The 21,667-nt window shown below is 37.5% G+C and overlaps 2 protein-coding genes and 1 non-coding gene across 4 annotated transcripts; 2 read left to right on the top strand and 1 right to left on the bottom strand.

Moving 5' to 3' along the window:
- Positions 1–29: 29 nt before the first annotated feature.
- On the bottom strand, positions 30–112 carry trnal-cag. Its single transcript has one exon. It is a non-coding gene; the product is annotated as a tRNA-Leu (tRNA).
- A 2,846-nt stretch (positions 113–2,958) lies between these two features.
- tgm2l (transglutaminase 2, like) lies at positions 2,959–10,391 on the top strand. Its single transcript, XM_043264346.1, has 13 exons — positions 2,959–3,167; positions 5,056–5,232; positions 5,476–5,706; positions 6,209–6,327; positions 6,931–7,059; positions 7,234–7,411; positions 7,514–7,652; positions 7,819–7,922; positions 8,016–8,258; positions 8,583–8,849; positions 8,963–9,123; positions 9,202–9,338; positions 9,890–10,391. Exons 1-13 carry the CDS (start codon positions 3,152–3,154, stop codon positions 10,065–10,067), a joined length of 2,079 nt encoding a protein of 692 aa, XP_043120281.1. The 5' UTR covers positions 2,959–3,151; the 3' UTR covers positions 10,068–10,391.
- Positions 10,392–11,246: 855 nt separating this feature from the next.
- aars1 (alanyl-tRNA synthetase 1) lies at positions 11,247–21,297 on the top strand. 2 transcript variants are annotated; one of them, XM_043264344.1, is made up of 22 exons: positions 11,248–11,333; positions 11,822–11,893; positions 12,920–13,087; positions 13,179–13,367; positions 13,524–13,669; positions 13,757–13,948; positions 14,744–14,888; positions 14,967–15,112; positions 15,194–15,302; positions 15,475–15,625; positions 16,075–16,199; positions 16,516–16,660; positions 16,750–16,928; positions 17,016–17,129; positions 17,476–17,682; positions 17,895–18,079; positions 18,336–18,444; positions 18,878–18,991; positions 19,096–19,215; positions 19,306–19,392; positions 19,482–19,595; positions 20,503–21,297. In XM_043264344.1, the coding sequence occupies exons 2-22, from the start codon at positions 11,843–11,845 to the stop codon at positions 20,680–20,682; spliced, it is 2,976 nt and encodes a 991-aa protein (XP_043120279.1). In that variant the 5' UTR covers positions 11,248–11,333; positions 11,822–11,842; the 3' UTR covers positions 20,683–21,297. The 2 variants fall into 2 exon arrangements, with proteins under 2 accessions (XP_043120280.1, XP_043120279.1); XM_043264345.1 differs by lacking the exon at positions 11,822–11,893 and having other exon boundaries at positions 11,247–11,333.
- The last annotated feature ends 370 nt before the right edge of the window (positions 21,298–21,667 follow it).

Raw genomic sequence — 21,667 nt, 5'->3', positions numbered from 1 at the left:
TTCACCTACTGGGTAGAAAAAAATGTTGTTGTCAGAAGTGGGATTCGAACCCACGCCTCCAGGGGAGACTGCGACCTGAACGCAGCGCCTTAGACCGCTCGGCCATCCTGACACATGGGACGCATGGTGATGTTTTGCCCTCTAGTGGTGTAAAATTCACAGTCAGTAAATAAGCAACGCATATAATATAATTTGACATATAGTAATCCTAATAAAACGGAAAAGTAATCCTAAACCTATGAGGAATGACTAAAACTGAACGATTAGTTTGGGGATCACATATTCTTTCTGATTTAAAGTTTTCTAAGCCTATAACATTAATTTAATATGTATTTATATACTCCATGCAAATTTCTAAATGAATTTTTAATTACAATAATAAGGCACTATAGCATTAAATAAAATAATTATCAACAAAATCCACTGATGCAGAATTGGTACAGAAGCTTCACCTAAAGCGGCATTTATTTAAACTGATGCACGAATACATTTTCACTTCAGTTACAACTGCATATAGTGTTATGATCTTTTTTAAAATCATATACTTGTATGAAACTAAAACCGCCAGTAGAGGGCAACAAGTCGGTGTCTTACAGGAATAGATCACGGAAAAATGTATATTCTGTCATCACTTACCCTCAAGTAGTTCCGAACCTGTATGATTTTTTTTTGTTCTGCTGAAAACAAAAGAAGATATTTTGAAAAAAATATTTGTTCCAGTCTGTACTGATTAACATTAACATAAAATTATTATAGAAGTCAACAGTGAGCCGAAACAGCCTGGTTACAAAGTTTTTTTAAATAACTTAGCATGTTTGTCGTTATATTTTCAAACGATTAAACTAAATTGCGCGTTTATGTCATTTGAACGTTATGAGGTAAATAGACATTGTACAGGCATTCCCAGCAGGGTCCCTTAACCTACAGGGAATGTTCTGTTTATGTTAAGAAAACTTTCCTGGCTAACCAAAAGGGAACATTCTTGAGAACGTTCTGGGAACCAAAAAATTGTTAGCTGGGACGTGTGCACATGGTACCACCTCCACCTCCTTTTTGTTTGTTTGTGTGTAGGTTTTTTGTAATAATGTTTAATAGGGGAGACCAGGTGTGGTTGTAACACTTTTTGCTTTAGCATCTGTAACTCTATGAATTTTTGAGCTAGAGTGCTCAAACTTTTATATATAAAAAAACACCCACATTGGTTTACTACAAAAGGCACAATTTCAAAGCTCTGTAAGAATATTACGACCCTTGTAAGTTAATGTTAAATTCATGAAGTGCCATTTTTTTGAAAGTCTAAAACTAAATGTAGTTTCCTGTAAGGGGTAGGTTTAGGTGTTGGGTTGGCGTAGGACAACATCACATACAGTTTGTACGATATAAAAAACATTACGCTTATAGAATGTCCCCACAATTCACAAAAAAACAAACGTGTGTCTGTCTGTCTTTTTACCATGGATCACAATATATTTCGACTTTCCATTTAATAATCAAAACAGCAGTAGTATCTGATGCTAAAGGTCAAGTTAAATATTCCTGGTAACAATACTTCTGATTATGCTGTTTCGTTCTGAGCAGTGGATTAGAAATGGTTGTTAAAATAAAAATGGAAGCAGTCTGCTGGCTTGTTGTCAGACCGTGTTATTTTGTTTGGTCCCCTTTCAAAGCTATTCGTGAGGTCTAAACTTTAGAACCTCAGTTTTGAAAGTGGCATGATGCTAACATTAAAGAAAAAAATGTAACATCAAATGTGTTACCGTTCACTTTAGATGTGTTATTGTTTGCTACGGTTTGTTTTATTCCTTCCTTCTCAATAACTTTTAACCGAAGAGAAGCTGGTATGTTACTCCCTGTATGATCTCTTTGATGATAAATGTATGAGAAAGCAATGTGAAATTCAACAAAGATCTGTGCTTGTTTTTGTGCATTAAACCTAGTATTTTGTCTTAAACCTGTTCCAGCATTCCTCATCTTAGTGTCACACATACGCAAATAATTTTTTTCTCTATATGTAGGTGTGGTAGTGTTGGTTCTCACCATGCAATCAAGACAGATACCCTTTTGTGCCTTCGTGGTCCAAAAGAACCTTTAGTAATGTCACAGCATGGTGAGAGTCCACTGCCGGAGCGATCATTGTTCTTCCAGACAATACAGCAGACACATGACTTTATTTTAGGAAAGAGAATTCTAATGATCTATGTGGCTCCCAGATGTTAAAAGTTTAATGCTGTCATATCATCAGTGAGGAAGCTTAATGGAATTTAATTAACTCCACAAACAGTGGGGAAATTTCTCACAAAATTATGTCAGAAGTTTTAGTTGTTTCTGCGATTTGACCCCTTGCCCTCCAGCTGACACGTTAGGCATTTCATATTACACTTTACACATATAGATAATATATGTTAAACAGCTATATTGTGCATGTTACTCAATGCATGCTTGACCTTAAGTTGTACCGAGAAAGTTGGGAGGGAAGCATTTTATGATCCATCCAAGCTCTATTTTTGTATTGCAGGAAAATGTGCAACCTTTTATGATGCCTAATTCATGTTGCCTAGAACTTTTTTTTTTTTCCCGGGGGGTTGTTTTTTCTCCCTTTGCTTAAATAGGAGACTTAGCTGGGAATAGGAGTAACTGACTGGAAATAAAGGTGGAGTACACCTATAGAATACTATGAAAGTGTTACCCAACCATCAGAACTGTTCAACAAAGGGCCCCTGTGTGTGACCCTGGTCACTGCGGAAAAGAGACAAAGTTTCCAGCAATGACGCGTTTGCAGTTTGAGTATGCTGGTTGTAGTAAATACCCAAGCCTTGATTCTATTTCCACAGAGACACATAGACTGTACACTCTTAGCACCTCTTAGACTGCTTGAGGACCTTGTATGTGTGTGTGATGTCAGAGGTCATGAAGGAAACGGAGAGGATGTGTGACTCAGGGTGTGTCTTGTGCAGAAAGAAGGGCAGTCAGCGCTGGATGGGACATCAGTGGGCGTGGATGGTCTTTCCTTATAAAACGGATCCTAAAAAGCAAAGGTATTACAGGGAAGACAGCCTTTTTGGACTGAACCACGGAAATTTACAGCAAACATCAACAGGATTTTGCAAAGACTCACCGATTACTTACAAGAAGTTTCAAGCTAAATCCATCAATGGCCAGCCATAATGGTAAGAATGTCACTTTAATATATATTTTTTTCCAAATCATTGCTCAAAAAAAGAATTAAGTATATTAATGTAACAGATAGCAATAGAGTACATACTCTCAAATTAAATACTATGTGTACTACTGAATTACTGTAAAGATTGTTTTTAAAAGATATTGTTGAAACATTGTTTGTATAAGTGAACTCAAATGTGTTATATAAACAGTCTGATGGTCAAGAGATTTGCCAAGAGGGCTGTCAAAACTTTTCCATTTCCATTCTATTTATGAAACTGTAGGTTAAAAAAAAAATTTGCTCACCAAACCGCTTATGATTTAATAACGTGGACTCTCTACCATGGCTCAAAATGCACTAAGCCTTTCCATTAATTCATAATCTTACTCAAACAACAGTAAATGCTAAAGGTCCTAGTGCTAAAGAACTTATGATGGTTTTGATTCAGCAGGGCAGGTGGAAGCAGACTGCTGAGTTTTTGGCAGGTTGTGCTATTTTATTTGGTCTCATATCGGATCTCCTTGGGAGGTCTGGGCTTTATACACTTAGCTTTTTGAAGCAATGAAGAAATTGGCCTTACAGCAGCATAAAAAGTAAATGTAGCATCAAGCAGCGATTAGCAGAATCCAAGCTGATCAGAAATGTGTTACTATACTCTTCAGACGTATAATTGTTGTCAGTTATCATTGCTTTGTGCAAAGAAAAGAGCTGTAATACTTTCACAACATATTAAGCAAATTTTGTTCTTTGCATGTACACCCTTGAAACCACAAACTATGAAACTTTACACATCACCAGCAGTTTATTATATCCTCTTCCTTCTCAAAAACTGTTGTCTGGCATTATCTTATCACTCTCATCTTTGTAACTTTTTTACCTCTAAATTGTGCAAAACTCAGTTTCATCAAAACTGTCCTAAAACCTAAAACCAAAATGCATTCTTGTCTTAAGACAACTTAAGACAACTTTTTTGATCCACCTTAGATGTTGACTGCTGTATATTAGTACCTTTTGAGAGACAGCTTTTTATGTCTTTATTCCTGAGACTGATTTGCTTTTCAGTTAAAGCAAAAAAGAGATTTTCTGTGAAATCCCTCAACTTTGAACTCCCTCAAATATTTAAATCTTCAATTACGCATTTGGCAAGCTATGCAGAACATCCTTGTTGACCCTGGAACAAAATTGTGGTCAGCCAGTCAGATTTAAAGAACTAGGAAATAGTTTTTTGTGAATATTTATAGGCTTACAATCAGTGTTTGGTGCTTGTACATTAGTGTCATTCATTATGTCTATCATTAATTCATTTTAGGCATTACTCGTGGGTAAAGTTAGGTTTAGGTAAAGAGATATGGAGAATACATTTCTGAATTAAAATGTTGTTCTAGAGTCAACAAAATATTGTGCCATAGGAAGACATCAAACTCAGCAAAATCAATAACATTAACTCAATACTGCAAATCAGGGCAAAAGTCGTTTAGTCCAGCTTTTAGGGTGATCTCAGACCTTTGTACCCCACTGTATGTGCAAAGATTATATAAGCAAATATTTTTATATTAATCATATAATTATAATGTTACCGTCATACCACTTCTTGATTCCAAGTTGAAGCTCCAAAGACCAGACCTCACAAGAGATCCAATACCGTGCCAAATAAAATAACTAAGTCTGTGGCCTGCTTCAATATTTATTTAAACAATGCATTTTATACAACTGAATAAAACACACTTCTGAGTGTGAAATTACAAACTGGTCAGAAAAGCTAGAAAATTGGCAACCGTTTCATTAATCTGTTCCATTATTAACATAAGGAAACAAAGGCTTCAAAAAGTAAATGGATATTTGGATTATATTTTTTTGCATTGTTCAAACTGTTTATTAATTTCATTTGTGCCCAGCACTACTGAGTGGTATAGATCTGCAGTCCTATGTGAATAACCATGCTCACCGCACTGAGGAGATGGACACAGCGCGATTGCTGGTGCGCAGGGGTCAGCCCTTCTCTGTAGTACTGCAGTGTACTAACCACACCCCACGGCTCCCAGACCACCAGCTCAACCTCATTCTACACCTGGGTGAGTACACTTGATGGAGACAGGGAGCAAGGTGGTGGCCTACAGGTTTTGGACTGGGGCTCGAAACTCTAATAATCTTGGAGTTGGAGTAAGAGAAGTTATTAGATTAGAGTTTGGTTCAGTTCAAGCCAAACAACAACCAAAATATTCCAAAATGCACATAAGCCACCACTAGGAAATATATTTATATTTATATTATGCATAGTCACATTTATCCTATGTGCATATGTTTGTGTGTTACAGGTAAGAATAATGAGGTGATCGTAAAGGTGTCAGACTCAGAGCAGGATCATGGGAAATGGTGGTTCAGTCAGCGTAATGCTCAGGGTGAGGTGATGCTGACTCTCCACAGTCCTGCTGATGCTCTTGTGGGTCTGTACAGCATGACTGTAGTTCTGCTCTCAGCTGATGGGCAGATCCTGGAGCAAACCAAACCTCAGACCTTCTACCTGCTTTTCAATCCTTGGTGCAAAGGTGAGTATTTAAAGGTATTGTTCACCCGAAAAAAATGTAAATTAATGTTTCCTTGTGACTATGTTTGTTCTGTTGAAAAGGATTAGTTTTTTTCTCACACAAATGTTTTGTATAACCTGAGAAAACTGAGGGCTGAAGTTAAGAGCATAGTTTTATGGTGGTGACATGTCATTTTTTTTTAGCTTGACAGCCTATTTTGGGGGGTTTCATGGAAGATAAAGGAACAATGTAGGAACACACTGTAGGAACAATGTGAAGGCTACTTACACTAAAAATGTAAAATGATAACTACAACCATACATTTTTAAAAGTGACTCTAATTCTAATGAGAATAGGGAAGTCCACACCACAACAAGAACAACACAGAAGAATTATATAATTGGAATCACTTTCAAAATTATTTTTCTTCTAGTTGATGGGCGATAAAACATTGAAAGAAAATCCAAATCCACTTCAAGATTACTTCAAGAAAACTTTTAACAATGGTATTTCTTTCATGTAGATGACTCTGTGTACCTTCCCAATGAGGAACTGCTGCAGGAGTACATTTTAAATGAAAATGGGATCTTGTACCAGGGCTCATGGGATAATATCACCAGTGTGTCTTGGAACTTTGGACAGGTAACCTACAAATGCATTCCCATGTTCTCAAAGTCCAAATTTATACAGCCTTCATCTGTTTAGACAGTCTTGTGGTAAGTGTCCTCTCTGAGAAAGCATCATGGCCCGAGATGACTGACATACAGTCAGGATTTATGGGTGATGTTGCATGGTGGTGGAATTCAGATGAGGCAGAGTGTGAATTGTGACAGATCAGTGGCAGGAGAACCGCAGAGGGCTTGTCTGCTGGGTAATCACTCTCTGTAGAGGTCAGACATTTCAGCAACCATGTTTGTCTCACAAACAAGGCCCGTTTCATGAGAAATCTGATTCTCCAAATTTAAGCGTGAGAACTAAAGCGGGACAGTATTTAATGTCAATTTGCAAATAAAAAATACAGTCTACCATTTCAATTTCAAATTCTCTTTTGTACACAAACTTTTTTTTTGTTGTTTTATTTCAAATTGTTATCACCGGCACATTACATCAAAACTTTAACTAACTGCCTGTTTCTTATTCTGAATAATTCTTAAAGAAAACCTGCACCCTTCAATTGACTTACATTTTGTACTAATACAAATAAACCAAGATATTCATATCCTTTGGGTTCTTTTTTTCTAACAGTTTGAAAAAGATGTAGTGGATATTTGCTTTGAAGTGCTGGACAATTCACCTGCAGCCCTGAAAAATCTAGAGATGGACATTGCAAACAGAGGAAGCCCGGTTTATGTTAGCAGGACTGTTACTGCCATGGTAAGGCAACTGTCAACATGGTCATTCATTTTCTCCACCCTTGTTATTAAAGTACATATTTGCTCAAGCTTAAATGACTTTTTCACTGAAGTAAGCTGTAAAAAGTGTTTTACATTGTGAATATGCTTTCTGTATATACATACATTCCACACAAACAAAAATCTGCATTAACAGGTGAACGCTAATGATGATTGCGGGGTGGTATCTGGCCGCTGGGATGGAGAGTACAGTGATGGTTTGGCACCCACAAGGTGGACTGGCAGTGTGCCCATCCTGAGGCGCTGGACTGAGGGTGGAAGACAGAGAGTGCGCTATGGGCAGTGCTGGGTGTTTACAGGAGTGGCCTGCACAGGTAAGAAAGCAATATATTAAGTGTTTCTAAATTCAGAAACGCGCACTGCTGTTATTATTTCTGTTGGTGATTCACGTGATCTGTGACATTCCTTTTCAACAGTCCTCCGCTGTCTTGGCATTCCAACCAGATGCATCACAAATTACTCATCCGCTCATGACACTGATGCAAACATTTCTGTGGATTACGTTTTCAATGATCAACTTGAAAGTGTGTCCGAAGGCAGGAAAGACTCCATCTGGTGAGTTATGATGTCCACAATATTTTGAAAGCTCTAAATCCTTTCTGTATGACAACAATTATCTTCTGTGTCATTTTAAAATATATCAAAAGGTTTCCCAAGTAATTCAAGAGGAATAACATTTTCCTCTATAGTCCCTGACCTAATCTTAATCCTTTTTTTTCAGGAATTACCACTGTTGGGTTGAGTCCTGGATGAAACGTGATGACCTCCCAAAAGGTTACAATGGATGGCAGGTGCTAGACCCTACTCCACAAGAAAGGAGTGATGGTAAAGCTTTACTCTTTGAAGTATAAAAACAAGAACATCCAGAGAACTAATTCTCTTATCGCCAATTACATAAAACTTGCTTTCTTCTTCCAGGAATCTTCTGCTGTGGGCCTTGTCCAGTCAATGCAGTAAAGGAGGGAGAGGTGGGGTTGAAGTACGACACCCCATTTGTGTTTTCTGAGGTGAATGCTGATCTGATCGAATGGATTGTTCTTCCAGATGGAGAACGAATTCAAGTGTCCCAAAACAGTAAAGTTGTAGGGCGGAACATTAGCACTAAGAGTGTGTATGGAGACTTCAGAAATGACATTACTGCTAACTACAAATATCCTGAAGGTAAAAAAAGCAACCTGCTGAATGTTCTCATTTAATTTTTACCATTCTGTTGTAATATAAAGTTAATTGTCTCCTGTTGTACACAAAAACTTACTCATTCATTTTACTTGTAATGTTTGTCTGAGTATGTTAGCATAATGATAATTGTTTGTTAAATCAGAGGCCTTTGTGACGCTAGCCTAAAAAGAACAGACATTCCACTGGTGTATTGTTTACAATAAGGTTCACAGGATCACATTTTGATTTCAATTTATATTTGTCAACTGATTCTAAAATTGTGACATTCTGATATTAATCACATTCAAATTTTTTGTCCCATCGCAGGATCAATGAAAGAGCGAGAGGTTTATAAAAAGGCAGGCAGACAAGTGAATAAAAAGAATGAAGGCCCAGGACAGCTCGAGCTTTTCATCAAGCACGCCCCAGCTATCCACGGGACAGACTTTGATGTGATCATAGAGGTGCATAATGTTGGTAGGGAAGACACAGACGCAAAGCTAACAGTCACATCGAAAGCAATAACTTACAACAGTATCCACCGTGGAGAGTGCCAGAGAAAGACAACCTCACTCACGGTGCCAGCTCACAGAGGTAAAACTAGGAAGCTGAATTATTTTGTGCGTAACTGCATCTGCAAATAAATTTTACTTCTACTTAAAGATGCTTTACAATAAATTCAAAAATATTTTTGCCTCAATTTATAGCTCATAAAGAAGTACTGCGACTTCAGTATGACCATTATGGAGCATGTGTGTCTGAACATCACATGATAAGGGTCACAGCCCTTCTCCAACCCACTGATCAAGACAACATCATTCTACAAGAAATTAACATCCCCTTGAAAATGCCAGACCTTAATATCAAGGTGACGAATAGTTCCATTAATACTAGCACCGTGCCATTTGGTCCTTTTTCACTGACTGATATTTGTTCTGTTTTTCAGATTATTGGAAAAGCCATTGTATCACATAAACTGACAGCACACATCTCTTTCACCAATCCCTTGCCTGTTAGTCTACAAGGAGGCGTGTTTACCGTGGAGGGAGCAGGACTAACAGAGGCGAAAGAAATAAAAATACAGTATGTACTAGTTTTAGAAACCATAGAGAGTACGTACTAGACATCAAGTGAATTGATCGTCCCAAAATAGACAAATGTTATCACTATTAGGCAATCCAAAATGTAGATGAGTTTGTTTTTTTCTTTGCAACTAGTTTAAGAAATTTAGAACTACATCATTAGTTTGCTATTGGATCCTCTGCAGTGAATGAGTGCCGTCAGAATAAGAGTCCAAACAGCAGATAAAATCATCACAGTATTTCACAAGTAATCCAGTCCAGGCAAAATACCAGTACATAATCCATAATAAAAGTCCACCCTGTGTTTTTACTTGCATCACATTCCACCACATATTTGATAAAACAGTTTTGGACCTTGCAACATCTTAAAAACACTTAATTCGTGGATTTGAGTCATTTTTTTGGCATGAGTGTGAGTACATTTTCAGCAAATGTTCTTTTCTGGGTGAACTATCTAGTATCCAATATACATTTCTTGAAGTGCATTAGATATGATCTAAGACATCCAAGATTTGGTTGACTGTTAACATCCATATGTCTCTTTTTCTTTAGTGGTAAGATTGAACCCGGTCAGGTTGTGACAGTTAAATTCCCCTTCAAGCCCATCCGTGCTGGCCTGAGGAAACTGCTTGTCGACTTTGACTCAGACAGACTGAGAGATGTAAAAGGAGAAGCCACTGTTATTGTTCGGCTAAAAATGCGAAATGGGAATGCTGTCCCGGGAATCTAAACAAGCTTGTAAAATTCTGAAAACCATAAATGATTTAGTGTTGTAAATGATACAGTTAATGCAATATACTTGACTTGATTACAGCTGTTTTGCTTCTTACAATTTTTGTTTTTATAAGGAGTATGTAACAATTGCCTTATGATTACTTTATGTCATGTTTGCATGCTTTCACACAGACTTTGAAAACTGCCCAGCAATGTAAATACACCCTAGCTTTTAGTTAAAGTTTAATCTAATAATAATTATAATTATTCATTGTAATGCTGTTGTTTTGTTGATATAAATGTTTTGTAATGATTAAAAATATGCATGTTAATATGACTGCAGAATTTATTATCTGCATTTGTCCATTTTGCTGTTTATTACTACATTTTCAGTAAACTGTAAAAATCACGGAGGAAATAAAATGTCTAAGAAAAAGTATTTAAGGTTTAGCTAGATATTATAACATGCTTTTATCCTTCACTTTTTGACAAATGTAACTGGAGACTTCAGAAGGAAAGGTAACTTAGATAAAAAGGGTAATCTTAAGCAGGGAGCAGGTGACATTTATTACAGGTAGGCCTACATTAAATGTAAATAGAAGGGCCATTATTGCGATGTGAATGAACTATCATACGGTTTAAAAATCTATTTTCTACTTGTGCTTGTCTCCAATTGAAATAAAATGTGGGGTTTGTGCATAAACAAAGATTTTGATCGCCATCTGCTGTGAGGAAATGCTTACTGTTCTTTGATAAGCAAATACACAAAATCGAAAGTACTTTATTTTAAAATCTTATTTTTCTATTTTTATTTAAAATAAATTGCAATAATAATAATAATCATAACAATAATGAACTTTTAGGTTAACACGCTTAATTATTTTTCTTAAACATAAAAAAGATTCCATTATTTACAGCAGCGGTGTCGCTTTGATTTCGAAAGAAATGCTCATTAACCAGGAGGGGGAAAACTCAAAGGAGTCTGTAAATCACATGTGCAAGATAAAATAAAGATAATAAAAAAAAAATAAGAAATATCACTGCACTGTTACTTTATCATTGCATCATCCAATTCCGTCCTTTGCGACGTTGACATATCCAAGAGCGTCTTTGTTTTGATCGAAAGCATCCTAAACCAATAGAAACTACGTACACTGAAACATCAAAATCCTGAACCAATCATATGTCTCGTGGGCGGCGTTTCTTATCTCTCTTTTTGGTTTCAGCCGGCGTGGTGGAAGTAGTGTGACTGGCTTCTGAAGCGGTTATAAGATTATTATTCGTAAGTCTTCTTTGCGTTTGTTTCCACGCGATATTTGTCGTTATTTTTATTATACGTCTTTGTGACCTGTATCACGAGACCACAAGTAAATGGTGTTTCAGTGAATGACTGTATTGTCAGTTTAGCCTTGTCTCGTGCTTAGGGGAAGCATGCGACTGTAAAAATAAATCTGAACAACTGAACTACCCGCCACTATTTGTAAGTTACCTTGACATAAGGACCGGGTTACTTATGAAATATAGAACGCAAATCCGGAGGGAGAAGGTGATGTACTAGTCAACACAGGCTTGCATCATGCTTGTGGTCTATTGGGGTTTGGCCTGTGCCACTGCACTGTTTAATGCAGTGCAGCAAAAACCAGACTCCAGATTTTATATATGTGTGGAAACTGTCACGCCATTTACGTTTATGTGGTTTTGTATTCTTGTGAATGAGTTCTTTATAGGTATTATATTCTTATTACCCTAAAGCATATTTACTTCTTATAGGATCATAGAGCATCATTATCTATGGCTCTTCATCTCACATTTTTCTGTGCCAAAGCTTTCTTCTGTTGTCAGGTGAAGCTCAGTGTGTGCAGGTCTTGGTCTGTTGACTAATTTTGATGCATCATATCATGTGCCTGATTTTTATGATCCTTCGCAAGGCTTTGCCAGATGCTTTTTACTCTGTTGTTTGAATTTTATATTCAGGGCTCAGCGGTAAGGAAGATCCCTGTCAGCATTTCCTTTTGGTTTATTTCTTTTAAAAGTTCCCTTGAAATGGTGTATTGATACGCACTCCAGGTGTGCACTCCTTGTTTTTGTGTTCTTTGCAGCAGTAATTGGCAGGTCTCTCCTTTTTAAGAGATTTAATTTCAGCGAGGATTTTATTAGCATGGTAATAAAAAGCTACTAAATAAGAGCTACCTGACAGCGCTGTCGTCACTACATTTACATTTAGCAGAAGCTCTTATTCAAACCAACTTACAAATTAGGTGCTATAACAAATGTGATTCATCCTAAGAGAATTTGTCCGTCATGCATGTGTGTGACTTTGCTGTGAAATTGAGGAAATGTTATGACTCGTCTTGAAAGCATAATTTAGAGCTATTTTATCCAATGGTAAAAACAAAAGTAGTTTGTCTTTGAATGCGTTTTTTGGCATGCCTGGCTTGAGTCTTTATGGGTTGACGTTTGGAAAAAGGTGTCTTTATGCTTTGAAAGAATTGTTATGGGAGTGGTGCTTTAATTACTTCAGGGATGTCTTTGTTTGCTGCATACAGACTCCACCTGCTGGGGTGCTTCTCTTCAGCGAGAAAGATGGTTCTCAATTCCAGACAAAGTTTTTGATTTAATTTCTAGGAGATCCTTTCTAATTTGCGAGCTTTGCTTCCTCACTGACTAGATTCCTCCCTCGCATGTCTCAACATTGACGCAGTGATCGTGAGTTGTGCGTGATGTTCTTACAGGCTGCAGATGTCCATAAAAGATTCTTTTAATTGTAATAAGTTAACAGCAGTATAAAGCAGTCGCACGTTAACTCCACCCTCTGTTTTTGTGAAACCGGTTTTTAGCTCACTGTGTGTTTTGTGTACATCTCTCCAGTCTCCTGAGAAAAACACAATCAGCATGGACTCTTCACTGACTGCAGCACAAATCCGTGAGAAGTTCATCGACTTCTTTCGCCGCTATGAGCACCAGTATGTCCACTCGTCGGCCACCATTCCTCTTGATGACCCCACTCTGCTCTTTGCCAATGCCGGGATGAACCAGGTAAGGAGAATTGAACCTACTATGACCTACCTACCCAAAATGTATGAACTGTACATAAGCAATTAATTGTTTTTTTTTTTTTTTTTTATAGTTCAAGCCCATCTTTCTGAACACCATAGACCCATCCCACCCTATGGCCAGACTTCGCCGTGCTGCAAATACACAGAAGTGCATTCGTGCCGGCGGCAAACATAATGACCTTGATGATGTGGGCAAAGACGTGTACCATCATACATTCTTCGAGATGTTGGGATCTTGGTCCTTTGGAGATTATTTTAAAGTAAGAGATGGATAGAAAAGTGTTACGTATTGTAAAAGCTTGGCTTTCGCTTCATAATACTGGTGTTCCTTTTTTCGATATATGTATGTGCTGCTAAAATTATTAATGGAAAAACTAATTTTGGTCTTTTCTCTTTGCATCCCTTTCTTTCTTTAGCACCTGGCCTGCGAGATGGCACTGGAACTGCTGACTAAAGAGTTTTGTATACCTATTGAGCGACTCTATGTGACTTATTTTGGTGGTCATGCTGACGCAGGCCTGGAGCCTGACCTGGAGTGCAAGCAGATTTGGCTGGACTTGGGGTGAGTGCAGAATCTGTACAAGGTGTATTAAGTTATTGATGTGAAATTATTCAATATTTTTTTTTGTTTAAATCCTCTCTGTCTTAGAATGGAGGAGAGCCGTATTCTGCCAGGGAGCATGAAAGATAATTTCTGGGAGATGGGGGACACCGGTCCGTGTGGACCCTGCAGCGAGATCCACTACGATCGCATTGGTGGCAGAGATGCCTCCCACCTGGTCAACATGGATGACCCGAATGTGCTTGAAATCTGGAACCTTGTCTTCATCCAGTTTAACAGGTAAATTACTGCTACTTGCTAACTACAGCTAACAATGGAAATAGTTTACACACACTTGGGGATATATACTTTTGAAGCCATTTCTTAATTAATGTGTTGTTCAATGGGGTGCATAACAATACAGGCTGATTGGCTGATGTAATGGATTTTTACAAATTTATCAGTATCAACCAAAACGTAATATTAATTAGATTTGAATTCTAAAAGAGATTGTGAAATTAATGTAAATTCTTAATTTGAGAAATGAATACTTTTTATTCAGCAGTGGCCCATTAAATTAAATGATGGTTAAATAATTAAATGATCAGAAGCGTTAGTTCTCTTTTAAATAAATGCTGTTTTAATGTTTCTATTCATTTATAGCACACAAAAAAAGTTACAAAATATTAATCATGACCTGATTTCAACATTGATAATAAGAACTGTTCTTTTTTTGTTTTTTTTTGAGCACCAAATCATAAGAATTATTTCTGTTGTTGCACTGAATGGCTGCTGAAAATCTATAGAATAAATTCCATAAAATAAGTTTAATAATGTTTAATTGTAATATTAGTGTTTTTGCTGCATTTAATCAAATAATAAATGCCTAGATCAGCATAAGACACTTCAAAAACATTGCAAAATGTTATAGTGCATATAATTTTTTTTGCCAGAATTGTATCACTTTCTTATATCACAACCTCTGATTTTTATTTATATTTTAATTTTTTACACAGATATACTGAGAATACACGCATTGTTTAAAAATGTATTTAACTTGTATTAAAAGCCTAAGCATATGGTCTCTCTATGCAGAGAATCAGAAACCGTTCTTAAGCCTCTGCCCAAGAAGAGCATCGACACAGGGATGGGACTGGAGCGCTTGGTCTCTGTACTACAAAACAAGATGTCCAACTACGACACAGACCTGTTCATCCCTTATTTTGAAGCCATTCAGAAGGTAGTATCGTTGAAAATCAAAGAAGAGTTGACTAAACACTGGTTTGCATGTTACTAAAAATAATGTCTTGGTTCTCAGGGCACAGGTGCCAGAGCATACACAGGAAAGGTTGGTGCAGAAGACACTGATGGTATTGACATGGCATACCGTGTCTTGGCTGATCATGCCCGCACCATTACCATTGCTTTGTCCGATGGCGGCAGACCTGACAACACGGGCAGAGGGTGAGATGGTGGTGTGATTTATTTTTCTGAATAATTGCCATAGTCGATGCATGTGTACGTGAGCTTGTTTTTGTGTTGCAGCTATGTGTTGAGGAGGATTCTGCGTCGTGCTGTGCGATACTCTCACGAAAAGCTGGGTGCACAGAAGGGCTTCTTTGCCTCTTTGGTAGATGTGGTGGTTCAGTCTCTGGTAAGGTCTTTACCTCTCAGACACTATATTTTATCCTGATTTTGTGTGAATAAGGATTCCCTGGATGCATCTTTGACAGTGATTCAAAGTGGCAGCTGCTGAAACATTGAAATGCTCTTTAATTAGATACATCACTTTGATGGCCATTTAATGGTTCATTGCTTTTTTACAGGGTGATGCTTTCCCAGAGCTGAGGAAGGATCCTGATATGGTAAAGGACATCATCAATGAGGAGGAGTTACAGTTCCTCAAGACCCTTAGCAGGGGACGCCGTATTCTGGACCGCAAGATCCAGAGTCTTGGAGACAGCAAGACTATACCAGGTAATGCACATAATACTACAGAGATTAATCAGCAATCAGTGTTTGTAACATGAATTTGAAAATCAAACTATCACCCACCATTTATAAGAATAATAAGAATTAATAAATCTAACAGAAACTTTAAGGTCTCTCTGTGTTGTTCAACCAAAATAAAAATGTAAAGACAGAAATATTAGTATTGTGAGTTTACTTGTATTTAATAATGCAGTAGTTTTATATATATATATATATATATATATATATATATATATATATATATATATATATATATATATATATATATATATATATATATATATTAGTTTTATAACTATAATATTATTACTGTTATAATAGTATATAATGAAACATTTAGGTATTTATTTTGGCTCTCAAAATGTTCCCTTTTTTTCCACCCTTATGCTAAAACCCACTGTAAATCCACATTTAAATGTCATTGTTTTGTGTAGGTGACACAGCCTGGTTGCTGTATGACACTTATGGTTTTCCTCTGGACCTCACTGCCCTGATCGCTGAGGAACGAGGAATGGGAGTGGACTTGCAGGCCTTCGAGGATGAAAAGAAAGCGGCTCAGGTTTAAATGAGTTCATTCTTTCATACAGTGCAATTTCCATTTATAATTTCACAGCTATAAAGGAAGACACCAGCAGAACTCTGCGGTACCGATATCAGTTATTTAAAAGTACAAATTTAATAGTACTGTTAAATATAATCAAAGCTCTTAAAAGAAATCAATTTGTCATACTTTAAATTATAACGTGCTGTGGGTATATGTTCACATAGGTTCCTGTGTCATACGAGATATTACTTATATCTAATATCAACCGGTAACAGTAATATAAGTGTTTTGTGTCAATGTAAATGAGTCTAATTAAAATATCTGTACACAGTTGAAGTCTCAGGGCAAAGGCTCTGGAGATGAGGACCACATCATGCTGGACATCTATGCCATTGAGGAGCTCAGAAACAAAGGTGTTGCTGCCACTGATGACAGCCCCAAGTACAAGTACACTTCAAATGATAACGGCAACTATGGTACTTATTACACCTTTGCCATTGCTCCTGATTTTTACAATTTGATTATGCATAGGTTTCACTCTTGTGACATTGTGTGTCCCTCTCAGAGTTTGAACAGGCAGTGGGCACAGTGCTGGCTCTCAGGAGGGAGCGTGCATTTGTTGATGAGGTGGCCACAGGTCAAGAGTGTGGAGTGCTGCTTGACAAAACCTCTTTCTACGCCGAGCAGGGTGGCCAGAGCTTTGATGAAGGATACATGCTCCGAGAAAACGACTCTGCTGAGGATGTAAGAAACCGAGAGTGGTTGTAAAAAGAGAGCTGAACTGCCTATTTATGCTTCATGGTTCTGTCATGTTTTATTGTGCTGCTTCAGAGGATGGAGTTTACTGTGAAGAATACTCAGGTGCGTGGAGGATACGTGCTGCATATTGGTACCGTATACGGCACACTGAAGGTTGGAGACCGCCTAACTCTGCATGTGGATGAGGTAAGTTTTGATTTGCAGTTCTGGGAAGGTTATTTAAGCTACTTTATTAATGCAATTGATTACATTTGATTATTTTTGAATTCTTGAGTATTTTCAGCCGTTAATTATTTTGGAGCATTAAAACCAGGCAGGGTCAAACTTGCACTAGGACTCAACCCTGATTACCATCATTTTATGATCAAATTATGTAATTCCATAATGTAACTAGTTACTTCCTAACGCTGCTGATTTTTCATCTTCAAAGTATGTTATAGCATCTGGTTTAGACAAAAATAAGAGATGACTTGACACATGAAAAGGATTTTACATAACATGCTACATCACCTATTTTTGTTCTCTTTCTCAGGCTCGTCGTAGACCCATCATGAGTAACCATACCGCCACGCACATACTTAACTATGGCTTGCGTTCAGTGCTGGGAGAGGCAGATCAGCGAGGCTCTTTGGTTGCTCCAGACAGATTGCGCTTTGACTTCACAGCTAAAGGAGCTATGAGCACAGATGAAGTGCGGCGCACAGAAGAAATCGCCTCAACCATGATTCGTGACGCCAAGGTCAGTCCCAGACTTGCACTTTTCAATCAAACACTCAGATTCATATTGCTTGAAACCATTTTGACATGTATTCTGAAAACAGAACAATAAAACTCTTTTTACAGTATGTAAGTTAAATACTGATAAACAGTTTACAGAACACTTTTTTTTTTTTTTTTTTTTTTTTTCATTTAACCTCGCTAACTGAAATGCTCTGAATGTTTTTTCATCAGCCAGTTTATGCCCTGGATGCCCCACTCGCAGCAGCTAAAGCCATCCAAGGTCTGCGGGCAGTGTTTGATGAAACGTACCCTGATCCTGTTAGAGTGGTATCTATTGGCGTCCCAGTGGAGGACCTGCTGGCTGATCCAAACAGCCCTGCAGGCTCACTCACCTCCATTGAGTTCTGCGGCGGAACGTATGAACATCAAATTTTAATATTGTAAACTTTTAATATTGCAGAAGTAGGCCTTCTGGGCTCTAGCAGCACATCTAGTTTTCTGTGAATATGAACAAAAATGTCAACTTAACTTTTTATGTAATGTTCAGAAGTTTGTCCTGTCTATGCTTTATGAATAAACATTCAATAATTAATGGAGTTAGATAAGTAATTTTCTTTGTTAATGGAATCAAAATGTTAAAGAAAGCAATATTCATTTATTTTTTACCAACAGACACTTGCAGAACTCTGGTCATGCTGCGCCATTTGTGATCGTATCAGAGGAGGCCATCGCTAAAGGAATCAGGAGGATTGTGGCAGTGACTGGAGCAGAGGCTCACAAGGTTAGCGGAAGCAGGGCCAACATGAATATACACACTTTGTTTTCAACTGACACTTCAGGGTTGGGAATGTAGAACTGGTTTTTGCTGTCTGATGTGTATATGATATGAAAGTCAGATATGAAATAATACAAGGATTAAATATGTCTGTGTTTTCTTGCTGTTTGCACGCACAGACTGGCTAGTGTAGTATGATGGACAAAAAGTATTCTTTTGAACCAGTGCTATTCAGTGAATCAATCATAAAGACGTGCAAAGAATGTGCTTTAGAATTATAAGTGCTAATTACTGACTTGATCGTTCATGTAACAACATGTACATACACAACAGTGTTTTAGATACTTTTTAGTACAGTATTTTAGGGAGTAAATCATTTAGCAAGTTTTTAGATTCCCGTTTCTAATAGTTCTTGACAGATCGATGTTTGTGTTGTCAGGCGCAGAGAAAAGCTGATGCACTGAAGCTGGAACTAGATGCCATGGCAGAGAAAGTGAAAGCTCAGACCACTCCAAATAAAGACATTCAGAAGGAGATTGCTGATATGACAGAGGTGAGCTCCACTCCGACATATTCTGCCCTCACCTGTCTAGAATAAGTGGTCTGCTTTTATCCATCAGAGTATAACTGGATCAGTGTATGTGTATATATATTCAGGCTCTGGGCACTGCAGTCATCTCTCAGTGGCGGAAGGATGTAATGAGGGAGTCCTTGAAAAGTCTTAAGAAGATCATGGATGACCTGGACCGTGCCAGCAAAGCTGATGTGCAGAAGAGGGTGAGATAATATGTCTTTGTTATGTGATAGGTAGCCATTGAGGTTCTTGGAAAGCCAAAGACCAACTGTGAACACACATTTTAATTTTAGGTCCTGGAAAAGACAAAGGAGATCATCGAAAGTAACCCAAACCAACCTCTGATTGTTATGGAGATGGAGAACGGAGCACCTGCAAAGGTAACTCTCTCATTGTCTTTTTAAATTGCGACTCTATGTTTGAAGTGAATTTTGCTATTGTCTGCAGTGAAAGTGTTAATGTTTTTAAGGCTTTGAACGAGTCTCTGAAGCTGCTGAAGACAAATTCACCACAGACTGCTGCTATGCTTTTTGCTGTGGACAACGATGCAGGGAAAATTATCTGCTTGTGCCAAGTGCCTCAGGTAAATGTGAGAGAGGACTTTATTCTGTAAGATGGCCGAGGGCTCTCTTAAAGCCTGTGTGAACCTGAAGTTTGCAACCGTTTTTTCTTCCATATTTTGACGTACTTCAGAGGGAAACACAATGTTGAAAAAGAACTGAATATAAAAGAGGGCGTGGCTTGTTTTTTTTCTACTGCAAATTGATTGGATGTAGTGAAGGAGGCGTTTTACTCAGAAATGAACGCTGACGGTTGGAGAGGCGTGATTAAAGATGTCATGCTCATGCCCAAGTCATCACAAAAGGCCTGTCATTTTAGAGGGATTTGGATTAAAGATTTTCTTTTTTTTGTGGATTGGCAAAAATAGCAAAGTATGCTAATAAAATATAGTAAATTTGTATTTCACATGGACTTGGAAATATTTAACCAGATCTAGATTTTCTTGTGAAGGAAAAAAAAAATAGTACTTTTAAATCTGCAAAGACACATTAAATTGAACAAAAATTGAGTTGCATACAAAAGGTTTCAAATAATTGCTTTTCAATTTGAATTTTAAATTAAAGAATCCTGAAAATAATTAGTTTACACATAATACTTAAGGATCATATATCACTGAAGACGGGAGTAATGACTGCTGAATGTTAGTCTTTGTCATCGCTGGAATCTTTTTTTTTTTTTTTTTTTTTTAAAAGATATTAAAACGAAAAACAAACATTTTAAATATTTTACTGATGACAGTGAAAAAAAGAGTAATAACGGACCTTTCCTCTATAAAAAACCCCCCAACAAATCTCAAAGTAAAACGTCTCAGATTCCATTGTTCATTTAATGTATAAATTATTACATTGACAAGCATGGTAGTAGACACAGTAATGCATATGTAAAGTATTCATTTTAAATTCACCAATGCGCTATGGTTTTGCTTCCAGGATGTTGCAAACCGAGGCCTGAAGGCCAGCGAGTGGGTTCAGGAAGTGTGCCCTCTGCTGGACGGAAAAGGAGGCGGTAAAGACATGTCTGCCCAGGCCACGGGTAGAAACACACACTGCGTACAGGAAGCTCTGCAGCTGGCCAATGATTTTGCCCGCCTCAAACTGGGTGAAAATTAAGGAAAGAGAAAGATAGTAATGTAGGTGAGATTTATCTGGATTAGAGGTCCTTAGTTTGGTCTTAACCTTCCTCCTGTCCTGTTCTAGCTCTGCTTGCTGAATTTTCAAACTGGACATTCCAGGGCAGAAAATGTAAAAACTGTACAGAAATGTGTCATTTGTTAATTATGGATAGGAAGGGAAATCTACAATGCCCGCTCTTGGTAAATTTGGCCATTGCAAATGCGTTACCTGATCCATCAAACTGTCCTGATTCTGATGCAAAGCACATGGGCTGTGCATGCTTTCTGATTGGTTTATTACATGTAGACTCAGTCATGTTCTGCTAACATCACCCTCATGGTCATTATCATTATGAGCATATGATGAGAAAATTGTCATTATCATGCTATTTGAAGGTGTCTTTTTATCCTAAGATTTTTCATAACATTTGTAGAATTGTCGGTCTGTCTCTTTAATGGGAAGGATGTTGTTATGGTTCAGGAAAATTCATATCAACGCTGTTAAGCTTTAACTAGCTCTTCTGTCTGTTTCGGGAAAGCGAGCCATTAATCACCTGTCACGTGAAATGTACCACTTGTTAAAGGTAATAAATTGTTTCGAATGCAAAAATTACTTTTCATTGTTGTGTGGAGTTATGTATATTTGAACGGGATTAAAGCTGTAATTAATTTATTGCACCTGGTGATTTCTGTTAGCTCTGACTACATGAACCAAATTCAGGTTAACCAAAGATCCAGAAGGCGTAGTACTATTACATGCTTGCTTACAGGTGCTCAACCATGTGAACATGTTTTGAATCACTTATTCTCTTATTTAAAACCGTATGCTTATTGCAATTTCTATAAATGGGCGTGCCAGTCTTTTACACAGTCAAGCTCATAATTATAACTTTACACAACCACAAGAGGACAGAGGATAACAAAAAGCTGAAGATGAGTCATAGCTGAACTTCAAATAGATTAAGCAAACTTTAAACATTTTA

Source organism: Puntigrus tetrazona, chromosome 18, assembly GCF_018831695.1.
Source record: "Puntigrus tetrazona isolate hp1 chromosome 18, ASM1883169v1, whole genome shotgun sequence".
NCBI classification, from domain to species: domain Eukaryota; kingdom Metazoa; phylum Chordata; class Actinopteri; order Cypriniformes; family Cyprinidae; genus Puntigrus; species Puntigrus tetrazona.
Note: the sequence above shows the minus strand (reverse complement) of the source record. Positions and strands in the feature narration are given on the sequence as shown.

Coding starts and splice junctions, on each gene's coding strand:
- tgm2l (XM_043264346.1), top strand. Junction 8,259..8,582: donor TAACTACAAATATCCTGAAG/GTAAAAAAAGCA, acceptor GTCCCATCGCAG/GATCAATGAAAGAGCGAGAG. Junction 9,339..9,889: donor GCGAAAGAAATAAAAATACA/GTATGTACTAGT, acceptor CTTTTTCTTTAG/TGGTAAGATTGAACCCGGTC.
- aars1 (XM_043264344.1), top strand. CDS start 11,843: ATGGCTCTTCATCTCACATTTTTCTGTGCCAAAGCTTTCTTCTGTTGT. Junction 13,670..13,756: donor CAGATTTGGCTGGACTTGGG/GTGAGTGCAGAA, acceptor TCTCTGTCTTAG/AATGGAGGAGAGCCGTATTC. Junction 15,303..15,474: donor ATGTGGTGGTTCAGTCTCTG/GTAAGGTCTTTA, acceptor GCTTTTTTACAG/GGTGATGCTTTCCCAGAGCT.